The sequence below is a fragment of the Neurospora crassa genome, linkage group VII, assembly GCF_000182925.2.
Source record: "Neurospora crassa OR74A linkage group VII, whole genome shotgun sequence".
Lineage (NCBI taxonomy): Eukaryota > Fungi > Ascomycota > Sordariomycetes > Sordariales > Sordariaceae > Neurospora > Neurospora crassa.
Window position 1 is genome coordinate 1,529,117 of NC_026507.1, and position 16,041 is coordinate 1,545,157.

The 16,041-nt window shown below is 53.0% G+C and overlaps 4 protein-coding genes and 1 non-coding gene across 5 annotated transcripts; 2 read left to right on the forward strand and 3 right to left on the reverse strand.

The window, feature by feature from the left end:
* Window positions 1-361: 361 nt before the first annotated feature.
* On the reverse strand, window positions 362-4,788 carry NCU04535 (spindle pole body component). Its single transcript, XM_951853.3, has 4 exons — window positions 4,238-4,788; window positions 3,796-4,049; window positions 973-3,723; window positions 362-907 (listed from the first exon to the last, which is right to left on the reverse strand). The coding sequence occupies exons 2-4, from the start codon at window positions 3,850-3,852 to the stop codon at window positions 881-883; spliced, it is 2,835 nt and encodes a 944-aa protein (XP_956946.3). The 5' UTR covers window positions 3,853-4,049; window positions 4,238-4,788; the 3' UTR covers window positions 362-880.
* Window positions 4,789-5,186: 398 nt separating this feature from the next.
* NCU04534 (nuclear migration protein NudF-2) lies at window positions 5,187-8,507 on the forward strand. The gene is made up of 3 exons (XM_951852.3): window positions 5,187-6,346; window positions 6,416-6,584; window positions 6,674-8,507. The coding sequence occupies exons 1-3, from the start codon at window positions 6,309-6,311 to the stop codon at window positions 7,826-7,828; spliced, it is 1,362 nt and encodes a 453-aa protein (XP_956945.3). The 5' UTR covers window positions 5,187-6,308; the 3' UTR covers window positions 7,829-8,507.
* A 2,203-nt stretch (window positions 8,508-10,710) lies between these two features.
* Window positions 10,711-11,662, forward strand: app (abundant perithecial protein). Its single transcript, XM_951851.3, has one exon. The coding sequence runs from the start codon at window positions 10,820-10,822 to the stop codon at window positions 11,441-11,443; it is 624 nt and encodes a 207-aa protein (XP_956944.1). The 5' UTR covers window positions 10,711-10,819; the 3' UTR covers window positions 11,444-11,662.
* Window positions 11,506-13,402, reverse strand: NCU04532 (hypothetical protein). Its single transcript, XM_951850.2, has one exon. It carries the CDS (start codon window positions 13,333-13,335, stop codon window positions 11,647-11,649), a length of 1,689 nt encoding a protein of 562 aa, XP_956943.1. The 5' UTR covers window positions 13,336-13,402; the 3' UTR covers window positions 11,506-11,646.
* A 350-nt stretch (window positions 13,403-13,752) lies between these two features.
* Window positions 13,753-13,826, reverse strand: NCU15331. Its single transcript has one exon. It is a non-coding gene; the product is annotated as a tRNA-Val (tRNA).
* Window positions 13,827-16,041: the final 2,215 nt, after the last annotated feature.

A 16,041-nucleotide genomic window follows, 5' to 3' on the forward strand; every position in this document is an offset into this window, starting at 1 on the left:
TACATGTTCTCAGAAGGGGATACGAGCATAGAGCAAGCCAGGCCTTCTTTACTCTACTCTACCTACCATAGAGATTCATATCTAGGACACTGAAGTATAGACTCGCTCGCACTTAAAAGACAAGATGGGTGATATGGTAATGTGATGCGAACCCGGATCTTTGGCGTCTTTTTTTTTTTTTTTTCTTCTTTTTTTTTTGGCTTTTTCAAAAAAAGAAATAAAACTGTTTATTCATTCTCAGTTTCCTTCTTTGTTCCTTTTCCCTTCTGCGACTTGGACTCCATTTCTCAAGTTGAGCATCCCGTCAGGCCGATCAACATGTCACGATCTAACAGCCAGCACATGCGACAATAATAGAGACCTCGTTGACACGGGTAACATATACTCGTATTCATGTTTGACGTTTCCTCAATCTGATGCACACCACTACGTGCATCCGTTATTCGGCCCTGTCTTGGTTATCAGGTGTTGCATATTCCTTCCCATATAGCTTGGCCTCAGCTTGTCTCATACTACGTAGCTGACTTATACAGTCCATGTTTTCTCCCATAGAAAAAGAAACTCAAACACTACAGAGAGAGTAGCATCAAAGTTGGAGGGAAGCGAATGACCCAAGCAAGAGGAAGCAAGGCATACAAGGAACAATCAGGTACAGGGGTATGAGGTGTGATTACAATTCCTCTCTTTTTCCGACGCCGACCATGTGTATGCATTCTCCAAAATATACAAATGCCATTTTATAATCTCCCCCTTTTTACCCTCGTTGCACGCTACATTCCACGTGCTCTAATAAATCGCAATTCCTATACTCAACAATAATAGCATTCGGCGATAGGGGAAGAATGCCGCCACGGCAACATGAACAAGCAAAAATGCCGGACTATGGTCGGTTGAGACCCTGCTTGGCCTGGATAAGGATGATAATCAGCATCAAGAACGTAGCAAAGGAGACGAATTAGATCAGCGACATACCTTCATCTGCTCTATCCGAGCCTTCAACTGGCTCGTCACTTCCGCAGCCCTCTTCCAGCTTTCCATTCCACCCGCTGTACCACTCGAAGGAGCCTGTAACCTGCTCGCGCCAGTCCTCATGCCAGTCCTACTGCTGGACCGCTCCGCTCCGTAGCCACCGAAACCCATAGAAGCCAGCGACTCGGAGCTCCTAGCCTCCTCCACCGGCTGACGGAAACCAGCAGGGGTACCACGGCCGCTGCTTCCTCCGCTACCTCCTTGATGGTACCTGGGGTCCGGGCTCACCTTCTGGTGGAAGCCGCCCATCATGCCGTCGCCGCCGTTCTCCTTCTCCTCACTCATGCTGCTGGCAAAGCTCATGCGGTTCCTATTCGCTGACTGTTGCTGGTAGCCGTTATCGTTATAAATGCCACCGTCGTGGGTCGGGCTCATGACTCCAAGACCGATGTGAGGCGAGCTGGGGCTGCCCGGCCGGGCACGGTTCGCGTGGCGTAGTTGATCCTCGGTGTGGCTCAGAGCTCGCTTGAGCCTGTCCAGCTCACGGCGCAGCCGGTCGTTGGTCTGCTCGGCCGCTTCAAAATCACTACGGGCCCGGACCAGCTGGGTCTCCTTGGCCTTGATCGAGAGCACGTCCCTGGTATGGTCCTCAATCAAGGAAGCATTCTGGTTCTTAAGTTCCTGGATCTCTGACAAGAGTTTCGACCGATCATGACGAGCATCCTCAAGTTGTTTCAGCAGGCGATCATTGGCATCTCGGAGCTCTTCAAGTTCAGCACGCTCAATGTGGGAAAGGCCTGAAGGTGGGGGTGGCATTGGGGGAGTAGGGGTGTAATCCATTGGTACCGGCTTCGCCAGGGAACGCCCAGCAAGACCCCCTGGCTGGAGACCGCCACGTCCGAGTCCCATGCGTGGTGGTGCTGGCCGTTGCTCCTCGGGGGAAGGCGGATCATCAAGGTCCATAGGCTCCGGTTCCGGCTCTGGCTCCGCGCGACGAGGAGATGGCGGCGCAGCAAATGCCGACCGCTTCTGTGGGGCCTTGATACCGCCACCAAGACCACCGCTAGGAGCAGCACCACCCGGTTTTGGTACACCCATCTTGTTACCCAGACCACCCATGCGCGGGGGCGCGGCGGCGGCAGGGGCTGGTGTAGGTGTCTGGGCAGGAGGCGCCGCTGCGCCAAATCCTGCTGGCTTCTTGGCACCGGCAGGTGCCTTCTTGACGGGACCCTTCTTCGCAGGACCCGGAGGCGGTGCTCGAGCTGCTGGCGGAGGCGGCTTTGGCTTATCCTTGGCCTTGACCTCAGCTGCCTCGTAGAACTCTTTGATCTTGTTCTTGCGGATGTCGTCCAAGCCTTCGAGATGTGGGTTCATTGCCCGTTCGCCAATGATCTTCATAATCGTACCCAAAACCTCGGCACCACCCGAGCGAAGAGCTTCACTGCTTTCGGCAAGAAGCTTCTTCGCGCACTCAACCATGGTCGCAATCTCTTGTTTGCTGGGGACATCCTTCGTTGTGCGCAGGCACCTGACGAGGAACTTCATGGTACCTTCCTTCACTTGAGGATTCTTGTGTTTGAGGAACTCGGTGATATCCTCCATGTTTTCCGTTAGATCAGTCGACAAGAAAACGGCATCCAGGGCAAGGCCCAATGCATCCGCCACTGACTGCTTCTTTTCCTTCAGACGCTCGAGGATAGGCTGCATGACGGTAGAGCGATATTTGGCAAAGCCCTTTCGCAGACCCTTTGCGAGTAGCTCGATACACTGTGCTGCCTGCGTAACGACGGCAATGTTGGCGTCCTTCATACACTTTGCCAAGCAACGTGTGATCTCGTTAAAGTCTCCCTCCTTGATTCTTGGAACGTTCACAACCGCGTAAAGCGCCTCACATGCCTCCTTTCTCTCTTTCCACTTTGACGAGGCGATATTCTCAAAGAAATCTTTTGGTACTTTGCTGATGATATCCTGTGGTTCGGCCAAGTCGAATGCGTCGATTTCCCCCACGTCTTCATCCTCAGGTGCGTCGGCCATTTCTTCATCTTCGTCGCCGCCTCCTGCAGGAGCAGCGGCCTGCGCAGCTTGCTGTGATCGAAGAAGACGCTCTTGCTTGGGAGCTCCTTCGGATTTGGCCTTTTCGAACAGTTGTTCTAGATCATTTTGTTGAGTCGGCTTGAGTTCGCCCCAAAACATGGGTTTCATGGCGTCGCGCAACCACCTGTAAAACTCGACGGTAAGGTTAGTAGCCTCGGCTCTTACATTCTTGTCGGCATGGCCAAAGACCTTGGGCAAGAACTTGAGCACGGGCTTGGGGTCTGCCGTCTTGCAACCATAGTTGTGGAAAATGGCCGTTAGCGCAGCGAGCGCAGCAGCGACGACCTTGGGAACCTTGTTAGAGAGGACGGGAAGGATTTCTTCAATAACGGGGCCGGGGACGTCGAGTTCGATATAAAGAAGAAGCGCTTCGAGAGAGTTTGTCTTGATGGCAGGTCTAGTAGACGGGAGACCCTTTTCGACAATGGACGTGATGGTGTGTTGTCTCGACCGAACAGCGCCTTCACGACCGCCAAACTTTAGGAACGCGCAAAGAGCAGCCATGCCTTCTTGTTGCGCAGCGACATTGGAGTCTGCGACAGCACCCTTCCACAAGCTGGGATCCTGGACAAACGGTCGAAACGCGGGATCGTATTCATCGGGGGTCTTTTCGAATGCCTGAGCGGCCTCTTCGTATGCTGCCTTGCGTACTTTCCAGACCTAGCTAACGTTAACAGGGATTCTGGGACTTGTAAGCGCAACGAGAGAGACAAGTCTTGGACCGAAACGCACCTTGTGTACCCAGCGGTCTGTAAGGGGCAAGGAGCTGAAGTCCTCTTCGTCACCCATGGTTGCGGTTCTGGGTGTTGTGCTTGTTATCGTAGGGCTTTCGGTCTGTGCTATTTCAGGGTTCGATGGATATCGGGACTCAGAAGACAGTCGAGGATATCGTCTCGACGGGTCGGGGAATGAAGGAAGGCTCGAAGTGCTCTGACTGGCGGGAGTTGAGGTTGATGTAGTCTTCGAATCGAACGAGGGTGGGCGACCTAGGGAGGAAACTCGCTTGATTAGTCTCTGAAGCGAAAGGGGTTTTCTAGAGCCGACCATAATGGGAACAAGAGGGGCATTGGAGGGACGAAAGCGAAATATGTGCCGTCACGGTGCCTGTTGGGGTGGCCTCGGGTGTCGATGGTGTTCACCCGTTCAGACGGAAGATAGGGAGGGGAGGACTTACAGAAGCTATCAACAGCAAGAAACGAGGAGCGGACAGAAGCAGCAGTGACTTGGATGGATGATGCAGTGTGTCAGGCAGCTGTTTTGTTTGTTGTCTGCGACTGGCAACAATGGAGTGTCGCGGGTGCGTAAAGGAAGGGATTGAAGATATACTAGGTGATGTTTAGGATGTTGCGGCGGGGAATCCGGTCGTCGCTTCTCGATTGCTGGCTGCTGCGCTTTTAGCAATTGCGCAGTGTGGGCACGGTGGGCGATAAAGACGGGATCGAAGAACTTGAGGGCCAGGAAGTTCCGTTGTCGTCACGGTGTGTTCCTGCTCGACCGCCCTGGTGTGCGTGTGTGATCCGCGAGGGGGAGGGAAGCGTATCCGCGAAGTTAGCGAGATACCTGACCGACAGCCGTGGTCGAGGGTGATGTATTGTTGTAGATTTGGTGACGGTGACAAGAGTCACGGTCAGTCCACGGCCACGGTAAGTAGTAATTTGTTGTTCGTGCTTCCCGTTTCGCGAACAGGCTCTGGTTGGCGGGACAAGGGAGCGGACCAAACAGTGGACGCCAGGACGGGGTGCGACAGAAGATGGCGCGGGAGGTTCCCTTGTTCCCCTTGTTCCCCACGTTGAACCCTAACGCCTTGTGAACGCCCAGCAAAGTCTAAAATCCCACCCCAAGCAATAACCCTTGCACGCCATGGCAGCCTCCTGTGGCTCGAGGGGAAGCATGTGGCTGCGGTGTCCAATCATCTGGCAGCCTCGTCCACTGACCGCTACCTGATGTCCATCAACCCCTCTTTGATCTGCGCCTGTTGGCCCGTCACAGTCCGCCAGCGCTTACGTGCCAGCTGTCGATACCTAAAGGGTCCTCGGTACCTGCCCCTGTCCATCGATGGTGCTCACAGTAGAGGCAGGCAGGTAACCCTGACAACAAAGGCCAAGGCCCGGTGATAAGCCTGAAGAAGTGGAAGCTGATGCGTTGTTTCGCTGCCCCGCCAAAAGCAAGACAGTCCGCCCACTGAAAGGGAACCCAAACAAAGTGCTACAGTGGGTGAGCCGTCAGTCTGGCTTTTGAGGCTGTTCGTTACATGCCGGCGCCGCATTGGATCGCAACCACAATGTACACCCATGGACACACAGGAGACTGAAGCATCTTGAACAACATCACTGAGCACCAGACTGGAGACAAAACACCAAGTCTTTGATACCAGTACCCGTCACATTGCCCTCAGCTCACTTCCATTCTATCTCGCCACAAACCGTTCAACTTACCACCTAGAGCTCCATTCGCCTCGACTAGACGGGACTCGAATCCTAATCCTTCTCAAGTGCGCAGAGGCAGAGGCAGAGACCAACCAAAAAAAAAGCCACCAACGCAGAGCGCAGGGCAGCTAGAGGTAGAGACAGCGACAACTAAGTCCAGGGACAAGGGGTCCACTTTTAGGCGAACTCCTCACCGTTTGGATTTGGATCTGGATCTGGATCCGGGATCAAAGCGAGGAGAGAAAGAAGAAAGAGAGCCCGACAGCTGGCACATGCAACCAGGACAACAACAACAACAACAACAACATCACAACAATAACAACAACAACTACACGGTAACCCGGCCTCCATAACACCACCGCCTACCTCACCAGACTCATTACTCTCGTTGCTACATACCATCGTGAGCATCCAAAGGAGCAGCTCTCCCGCCCGCCCAAGTCCCGCGCTCAAACACTTAGTAGTAGAGGTAGCTTGGAGTGCTCGTGGCCAGCTCTCTGCTTCCCCCCATCCCGCTACCTGACCGAAAGGACCGGGCCTCCACCGAGATGGAGTATAAAGTCCTGAGCTGCCAAACAATCCCGTCACACTAAGGCATCGCGATCAAGATCTCCCCCGTAAACAAGTCAACAAACGTGCACGATAACTGTACCTACCCTTCGGGCGACGCGGCAGGTGGCCACGATACGGACACGGACACGGTCAAGTCCTGGCAAACGAACGGACCGACACCGATCCCGACTCCGCGACAAACCAAAACACCACATTTCCTCCCAAGATACGCCCCTTTAGCTGACCCGCCTCCTTTGGCTGGCAACCATGTCCCAAATATTGACCTCTCGGCAGGCCGATGAACTGTAGGTTGCTACTACTTGTCTGTAGTCGAGTCGAGTCAATGGCTAACTTGTTGTCCGCCAACCCCACAGACACAGAGCCCTCATCGCATACCTCACTGCCGCCAACCTGCCCAACACCGCCGCCGCCCTTCGAGAAGAGCTGAACCTAAGCGAAGAGGTTTTTGATCCAGCTACGGCAAAGAAGTATGAAGGCCTACTAGAAAAGAAATGGACTAGTGTAGTCCGACTGCAGAAAAAGGTGCGCATCCTGTCCGCTGTCCGACCGCCAAATAACCTTTTCTCCCTCTTTCCCCCTTACCAGCCGCTTACCCCCCTTGCCACGTACAGATTATGGATCTCGAGTCGCGAAATCATATCCTACAGTCAGAGCTCGACAATGCGACGCCTACATCGCGACAGAACAAAGACCCTGTCGCCTGGCTACCCCGAGCACCTCCTCGACACACGCTTCAATCACACCGAGACCCCATAACCTGTGTAGCATTCCACCCTGTTTTCTCGTCTCTAGCTTCCGGATCAGAGGATCAGACCATCAAGATCTGGGATTGGGAGCTAGGCGAGCTAGAGAGGACGATCAAGGGCCACACAAAAGCTGTCCTCGACGTCGACTATGGCGGCCCCCGCGGGAACACGTTGCTCGCTTCGTGCAGCTCAGATCTAACTATCAAGCTATGGGACCCCCTAGACTCGTATAAAAACATTCGGACTCTACCCGGCCACGATCACAGCGTCAGCGCCGTGCGGTTCATCCCTGGTTCTGGTAACCTCCTGGTTAGCGCAAGTCGCGACAAGACACTAAGGATATGGGACGTGAGCACAGGGTACTGCGTCAAGACATTGCGCGGCCATGCCGAGTGGGTGCGCGACGTATGCCCATCTCTTGACGGGAAATATATACTCTCCACCAGCGACGATTACACAAGCAGGCTATGGGATGTGACGATAACAAACCCCGAGCCCAAGGTGACCTTGATCGGCCACGAGCATGTCGTGCTATGTTGTGCCATTGCACCTCCGGCCGCATATCAGAATCTTGCCGCCATGGCCGGTATCAAGAAGCCCCCTGCGACAAGCTCTGCCGAGTTTATGGCCACGGGCTCTCGAGACAAGTCGATCCGGTTATGGGATGCGCGCGGGACATGCATCAAAACCTTGGTCGGTCACGATAACTGGGTGCGAGGGTTGGTGTTCCATCCTGGAGGGAAATACCTCTTATCTGTATCCGACGACAAGACCCTTCGGTGCTGGGATCTGACACAAGAAGGAAAATGCGTCAAGACGATCGGGGATGCGCATGGCCACTTCGTCCAGTGTATCAAATGGGCCCCGTCGGTTATCAAGGATGCGTCGGTGAACGGTGACAATGGGGAACCAAACGGGACGCCAAAGAAGGGTGGAGCGGCTGCCACCCCCGAGGCTCAGATCCGTTGCGTAATTGCGACAGGAAGCGTTGATTTGAACGTCAGAATCTTTGCCAACTGATGCATACGCATGGCATAAGAGCGGCTAGAGCAGGATGTCTCAGGCAGCGAGAGCCCATGCACCGGAAGCAAAGACACAGGTTGCTGCTTAGCGGGCCCTTGCTAATAATATCCACCACTACCCGAGAGCTATATTCTTGGACGGCTGGCCGTGATGCTAGCTCCTACAGAACTTGCCCCAAAGAACATCATTGCTGTTTTTCGTGAATGGGGCTTGTTACTCGCACGCATCACAGTCCTTGGATGAGACCTGAAGAAGCAAACCCAAAAGAGAAAAAGAAGAAAAGAAAGGGGAAAAAAAAACACAAAAAAGACCAAAAAGAAAAAGGAAAAAGAGACTTCTCGGCGGGCACCTCACGGGAGAAAGGGGTCTCGTCACGACTAATACCCACCCATTTGAGCAAAAAGCAGGGAGGTTGGGTGACAGACGGACACTCCTTCTTGCATCATCTTCTCGTGAGACCCATCAAATGATAATGTTGCGCCTGATGGATGATGACTGATGAGAGATCTTTTTTAGACAGATGAAAGAGAAACAGTAGAGAGGAACGGCACGGGAAACTGGAGAGGATTTGTAGATATGAACCGAATTCAATAGATACCCCAATTTTTGGACGACTTATACTCGAGTGCCGGTTCTCGTCCGTTATCATGAGAAAGCAGCTTTTTTGGCTTGCAGCAGTGATGAGTTTCGACGATAGCCGATACTTTCCATGTCTTTACCCTTCTTCTGCTCGTTCTCTCAGTCCCGAATCCTACACTCTGCCAACAAACTCCCCGGCTGGACACTCCCTTCTGACAACCAGCTTCAAGACTCCATGGACATGTACCCGACCTCAAGCAACCAACACAACCAATAAACTTGCACATTGTCCTCCTGGCATTTCTAAGTACCTAGGTAGCCTTGTGTAACTGAGTTATTCCGTGTGAAGTCCAAGTGGATTTCGCAAGCTGGCGTACCAATTACGTTCAGTTGCACCTAGTCGTAGCAATAACCCCCACGGGGAAGCCAACCCATTGCTTGTGCCACCCAAGTCGGTTGTACAATTTACCTAATACCGATCTTCTTCTGTAGCTATGCCGCTGCAGACTGTTGAACTTGAGCATGCATGTCTCACTCAGGAAGTAGAAGGGTCCTTGAAAAAACAATTCTTGAGCTTTGTGGCCTATGCGGGCTTTATAGCGGTGTGACCATTCCACTGCCGTCGAGTATGTACATATTTCTCTAGTGTCCAGTAAGATGACTACGTAGTAGTAACTCGAATCCCCTCTCCCCCTTCCTCTATTGTATGATTCGCCCGCGAAAGCTCACAATGGAACCCTTCCTTCCTTCTTACCCCCTCATTCCATGACGTGTGCTCCATCTTTCTTTTTTCCTTCTGATCGAGGCGCCTCGCCAGTCGCCACTGCCGTCGTTTGTGCGCCTACTGTAAGTACCAGGTATGTATGTATGTATGTATGTGTGTATGTCTTGTTTAGGAAGCAGCTACATACTACCCTGCCATACTACTGGACGGTACTTAGCGAGGCGCCAAACCTACTATACCCTACTATGGACGGGATGCCCCTTGGCCACCACCCCTTTTTTTCCCCACGATCCTGCCCTTGTCCGCGCCTACCAGATCGACGCAGCTACACTGTAATGGACGGGTGGACCCGTTACCCGTACGTACCCTCGTACCCGTCCGACGAGCCGACCTTTGTACACCACTTCAACCCGTAATCGTAACTGGTGTTGCCGAGTCGGAGAGGTAATGAAACTGACGCCACGTCTTTCTTCCCTTTCAAAAAAATCAGCTGCGGTTCTGACAATGTCTTTTTTCGGCAAGGAAATTCAATGACCTTTTACGTATTCTGTAGGTAATTTGTATAGAAGTAAGAGGTGCGCCGAAAAGCCCACTTCCAACATGGAAGGTCTACTCGATACAGAATGTCAATCTGGCACGCCTGCCCCCTTGTTACGAACAGTTATGGAAGGTGCACTGCACAGGCTGTGGACACAGGGTACTTAGCCCAGTTGCGATGCCTTCACCTCCCCTTGGTATACTAGGTGTGATCCGGTCTCCTAAGTGGAAGTCAAGGGTGGAGTTCCATTCTGCTCAACTTCCTTTTGATCAGCTCAACACTGCACGATCCACATATGCAGCCAGTGGTTAGTCTACTTAGTAGCATTCCATTTGCCTGAGACACAGAAGGACATGAGCGGCTCTGTGTACTCAGTCTGTGGGCAACTGAACTCTACGACAAGTGGACGTACAGTGTGTTCGGTATCGTGGGGGAACATCATCCGCCGGCCATCGCCTTGCCTCACTCCCTCCTCCTACCCACCTTGCCCTCTACAAGGATTGTCATCGTGTATGCCGATCAACATGCAAGCTTCCGGAATACGGGGGACCCGGGCACGGCTGCGTTCTGTGTGATGATCTGTGGTTGATGAGTCGCGCCAACCTGGCGGCAAGAAATTGCAGTGGTAATACTGATGATGATGCGGCAAGATCCAATCACGGAGTCGTGAGGCGGCATTGACGCTGGACGGAGCTGTCTCATTGGAAGTTGCGTGGTGTCAAGGCTAGGGAATCGTGCGGGAAGAGTACGTAGACATGAAGCTCCAAGAGAAACGGGAGGCTTGAACGATGGGTAGCCAACTACTTTGAGGTTAGATGTGGGTGAGAGCGGGACACCAGTCACCATCGAGGAGGCCAACCAAAGGGGTACTGGGGAAGAGGACACGGCATTGTACGCAAGTCTCGATCACCGTGGTCCAACCCGGTTCTCCAGCTCGACTGAGGGTGTCTCAAGGGTACGAAAATAAAACCTATAAATACCTCCTCTTCAACCTCTTCCCAGCCTCGATTCTCTTCTTCAGCATCATCACACATTCCAGACAGACAACACCAGACAACCCAATCTCTTTCACAAATCACACTCTCGCAATCCCAAGTCATCTAACCAACCAACCAACCAACCAACCACCTTCTCACCCAACAAAAACATGGCTCCCTCAGTCGATCCTACCAAGGTCATCTTCTACCAGAAGAAGAACTTCGAAGGCTCCGGCGACACTTACGCCGTAGGCCAAGACGTCTCAGTCCCTGGCTCTCTCAACGACAAGTACTTCTCCGTGGCCGTCGGCGCCTCTGCAAAGGTCATTGCCTGGCAGCACTACAACGAGACAGGCCACTACCGGGAATGGACAACCTCCCAGGCTGACATCTCGGACATTGGCGGTTTGTCTCGCTTCCGGGTGGTCGACGACGACACGCGCGCCATCTCTTTCCTGTTCAAAGACGCCACTGGAGGGGCGGACAAGCAGTACAGCTTGAAGGTGGATGCGAGAGACGTCGGGACCGTGACGCTTTACAGTAATGATGGAGACGAGTATGGGCTGGTCGGGATCATGCCAGAGGGAGGACCGCCGGTTACGACGGCGGTGTATGTGAGGGATGAGCATTCCGGGGTTTATATCGCCGTGGGATCGGTGTATTTTGAGTGGAACAAGGACAACGGCGAGGTGGATGTGGTGGAGAATGAGCATTGGCCGAAGCAGTTGAAGTCGAAGAGGACGGGGAAGAGTAGCTTTGAAGTTACTCTGGTTGATAACAAGCCGTCGGAGTGAGAGTGAGGGGGGAAGACAACAGGGAAGATGGACGCTGGATGGCATGCACTGGATGAGGATAAATAAGTGATGTTGTGATGTTTGCGAGAAGCGAGGCAGAGATTGAGATTTGGGATCGTGAAGAAACATCGGGATTGGATATATAAGTACTATCGTCGCTCGTTAACAAGAAGCAATAAATCAAATCCATACGGGAGTATCTCTCATCGGAATTGCTGCAACGCCGGATCCGCCAAATGCGTCTTATCGTTAGGCGTGGCAGGATATCTATCCTGTCCATATGTCGCATTCAGCGTGACAGCCCCCACAATCTCACCATTTTCCAGCCGAATATGAGTTCTGATAGCAAACTCCTTGAGATCTTCCTGATCGACAACGATCTGACGAGAACCCCGAATCCAGCTACCGTAGCCTCCATAGCCAGTGTGCTGGCCAAAGCAGAGGTCTATTCCACGTCCATGTCCACGTTCATATCCATCTCCGTTTCCTTCCCCTTCTCCTTCGTCCTTCTGCTGAACACCAGGGACTTTTCCATCCCACCTATAACACCACGTATTCCCATGATCGTGTCCAGAAAAGAGTGCCATCATGCCGGGAACCGAAGCGATAGCTTCCATAAAGGGGACGTCTTGCTCACCATAACCACAGCCCTCACCGGTGGCACTCTCCCCATCATTTGCACACCACCCTTGCCCTTGCTGCGAAAGAGGCTGATCGTCATTGATTCCAGGTTGACGGTGTGCATCTACACCTCCTCCCTGCTGCTGCTGTCCTCCTTGCTGTTGGCCGCCTTGTTGGAGAGCCAAGGAAGCGTTGGTCGGGATGTGGACGAATCCTATCGACGGGATTGCTCCGCCTCCGGCTTTTGCTGCGATGGAGGCACTGGTGGATTTGAACCAGTCTACGACTGATTGATGGACCCAGTTCGGCTCGCTGAGAAATCGACCTGTCTTGGGGTGTCGTTGTTGGTATTTGGTTCCGCCTCTGCTGTCGAAGAACCAAAGTATTAGGGCTGGGGTATTGCAACCGTCGCCATCGCTGGCTGTCTGCTGCTGATTTTGGTTTCGGTTTTGGTTTTGGTTCGGGTAGAAGTTGTTGATGTTGATGTTGATGTTGACAAGGTTCTTCAAAAACGCCCATCGATAGTACCATGGCTGCTGCTGCCGCGCCGCCCTCCGCTGTACTACTTTCGGGTTCATGCTGTTGTTCTCGCAACGCGCTGGGTAGACGGGGAGATAATAGTTAGTAACCCCCGCCTCTTCATCAGTGCCTAGTACCATCCTCCCCGTCCTCGAACTCAGCCACTTCTTTTCTTCCTCAAACAACCCTTCTCTCGACAGATTAAAAGCGCTATCGTGATTCCCGTACGTACTCGCCCACGTCAACCCCCTTCGCACCATCGGCTCCACGATTTGGTCGATGTACGCTGTGCTGTTTTCCTTGAAGGTGTTCTCGCCCGTGATCAAGTCCCCATTTAACACGACGAGGTTTGTGGACGGTTCAGAGTCAAGTACGCTGTTCATCACCCGGATGGAGGAAGCGTCTTGCAGGGGACCCCATTTTTCCCAGGCGTTTTCGCCAAAGTGGAGGTCTTCGAAGATGGAGATTTGAAAGGTGTTGGTCAAGCCCCTGGGGGAGAAGGTGAGGGGGGGTGGTTCAGAGAGGGAGGAGGAGGAGTGGGTGGGGGTTTGGCGGCCGTGGGTTTGGTCGGGTAGTAGTAGGAGGAGGAGGAGGAGGGATACAGCGGCGACAGAGGATGATCCGGCGAATAACTTTTGCCAGAAGGGGGAATGGCGGCGGTTCCTCTTGGTGGCGGGGTGGTGGTTGGTGTGACGAGGTAGCTCGGTCGGAAAGCGATGAAGGTCTTTGCGATCTTTGTGGTGAAATGCCATTTTATCAGCAACTGAAGCCGCGGAAAGGATATAAAGTTGAGGATGTCTGCGCTGAGAGGGCACAGTTGGGCATCCAACTTAAATACGTTGTGCAATGATCTAGCTATTGAACCGGATAACATCAAGAAACGAACAAGAGCGGGAATCAAGGCGATCAGAGCGGAGGCTATTGTAGCAGTGAATACTACCAGGTGATCTGTCAAATTGCCATGCCCGGTTAAGAAACTCTTTCACCGATCAACAGATGCGACTGTGAAGCCCGGTGACTGGTGCGTGTATGCATAAAAAATACATCTCCAGCGGGCATCACCAGTCTACAGATGTAGGTGTTTTCACATGTCATCAAAGTAAAGAAGAAACAAAAATACGGGGAAAAAATTAGAAAAGAACGGAGACAAGTCAAAAAGTCAATGAATGTGATCCGACCCAGGCTCGATCTGGGGACCTTCAGTGTGTTAGACTGACGTGATAACCAACTACACCATCGGACCAAATGTTGAAATTATGTCTTCAAGGATGGCTTGATATTCCCGCACAATTGTTTGCGAGATCTTCCATTTTTTTATATTTTTTTTTCCTGCAGCGCTGGACTCGACCCCGGTGGAGTGGGGGTATGAGACGAATTTAGGGGTCCCGTTCAGGGGTCCAGGGGTGTTTGGTGGTGGAGCTACTGTTCTCGCTTCGCTTACGGCGCTTCAGGAGGCAAGGACTCCCCCGCCGGGGATAGCTTCCTTGCTCTCCTCCGCGCCGGGGACAATGACATTTCGTTCCGACCCCACGGCGCTCCGCCGGGGACCAGGGCGGAGCGGAGCGGGATGCTACGCAACCATCTAGTGTACTGTGTACATACCAGTTGGCTGTGGCTGGCGCTTGGTATCGGCAACGAACGAGGCCTGTGTAACTGTGGTTGACTGAGCCACAAAGGTTGGTCTTGCTAGAGAAAGTTGATGGCTGGCCACTCGGAATGTTGGAGTATCTAGTCATGTGCTACAAACCTGTTCGGGCTTGAGCATCTCCCGGACCTTGGAAGAGCCCTGAATGGGAGACCAAGCAGGCAAGTGGAAGTCAACTTCGCTACAACATAGTCAAGGGTTGTATCTCGTACGAATGCCGGGAAGGGGGTGCCTGGGGTGCTGGTAAAACAACAACGAGTGATGACGAGATGCGAGGAATGAGACACCAATACGCGAGACGATATTACTTGCATTAGTTGCCGTGACTGACGCTTCTATTGGCCAACAAGCGCGGGACCAACGGCAGATTCATTAACGCCGGTGGTTGTTGGTTAAACCAAGGCTGACCATACTCCCGGAATGATCAAAGGCCGGACCCATAGAGTGGTGTTTGTTCAGTTACACAGCGTTCCGTGCCAACTTGACAAATTGCGATGGGGCCGACAAGCCGCCGACGGATGGTTTCGAAAGGACTATAGGACTCTATCGAAAGGAGGCCATCGGACAGCGGGAGATCCGGGACGTGGAGGTACAGAACATTGCTAAACGGCAGGAGGTGTGGCTGTTGTGCAACGGCTTTTGAGAAAATGTCAGCAACGTCGAGATACGCCGAACCCATGATCCTTCGGACCATGTCTCTTTGGCTTGCCCTTCCCAAAACAGCCGCAATGCTGGGAGTCGGCCGAAGAGCTGACTATATGGAGTCATGTATGCAACCGTTCATGATCCAAATAACGCTAGAACGATGCACATCAGCCATGTGAGTAGCGGTAAGACGGATAGCTCTAGTGATTGAGGTGCCAGTGCTCAGCCTCCCTGGATGTCTGCTCATGGGCTCGAGGTGTGATTGAGGCGGTTCCCTTCTAGATGGGTTACTTGAATCCTTCACGTATGGGAATCGGGCAGTGACACGGGTTGCCGTGGACGACAAGTGGCAATAGGAGCACGGTCTCGTCGGGTCTCGCTCTTTTGTCGAAAGTTGTCCCGCCCAGGTGCCGCCCGCGGACCTCTTAGAATGTGCTTACGGGGCAAAGCATCACCGGTCTCGGGTTCTGGGGAGTCGATAAGGTATAAGAAGGATTCTTGATATTGACTCCCATCTCGGGGATGGATTGACATTGGCGAGTAAACAAAAGTTGCCTACCTACAGTTGCCTGTCCACTGTAGTGTACACTGACAGGTATGATATATGCCTCTACACAGTACATGGCGAGTAAGTGTAGGCGAGGATCTTGATGAAACCAAATCCGTGGTCTTGCCCCCTCTTGGACTAGCCTCAGGTGGTGTGAAAAAAAAAAGTCCGGATTCGCTAGGTACACTAATACCAAACCAGACACACGGCAGCGAGTGTCCGGACCTTTTTCTCATACAACCACCTAAAGCCTCAGGGCGCTGCCAGTTGATCGACACAGGGTTCCAGCTGCGAGCACAGCAAAGTGGATTCAGGAGCAGCTGTCCGAGTGGTCTCACTGGCTGCCCCTGGGAGTGCACTAACAATTTTCCATCTCCAAGTGTTTCTTTCTCACGGGCAGGGCACCTCAGTATGGACACTTTTGACACGCTCCAGGTCTCCCCGAGTGCCGACCCCTCGACACCCTCAACACCTCCACCAACGCCAAAATCACCAATCACCACCACTTCAGCCGCCTCCTTTGCGCCTGCTTGTGAATCCCACCGTCCCGGAGTATCGTCGAGTATCGTGGACCAGGAATGGGATGCCAGACATGGATTCCCTTCTTCTGCAACCCTGCGG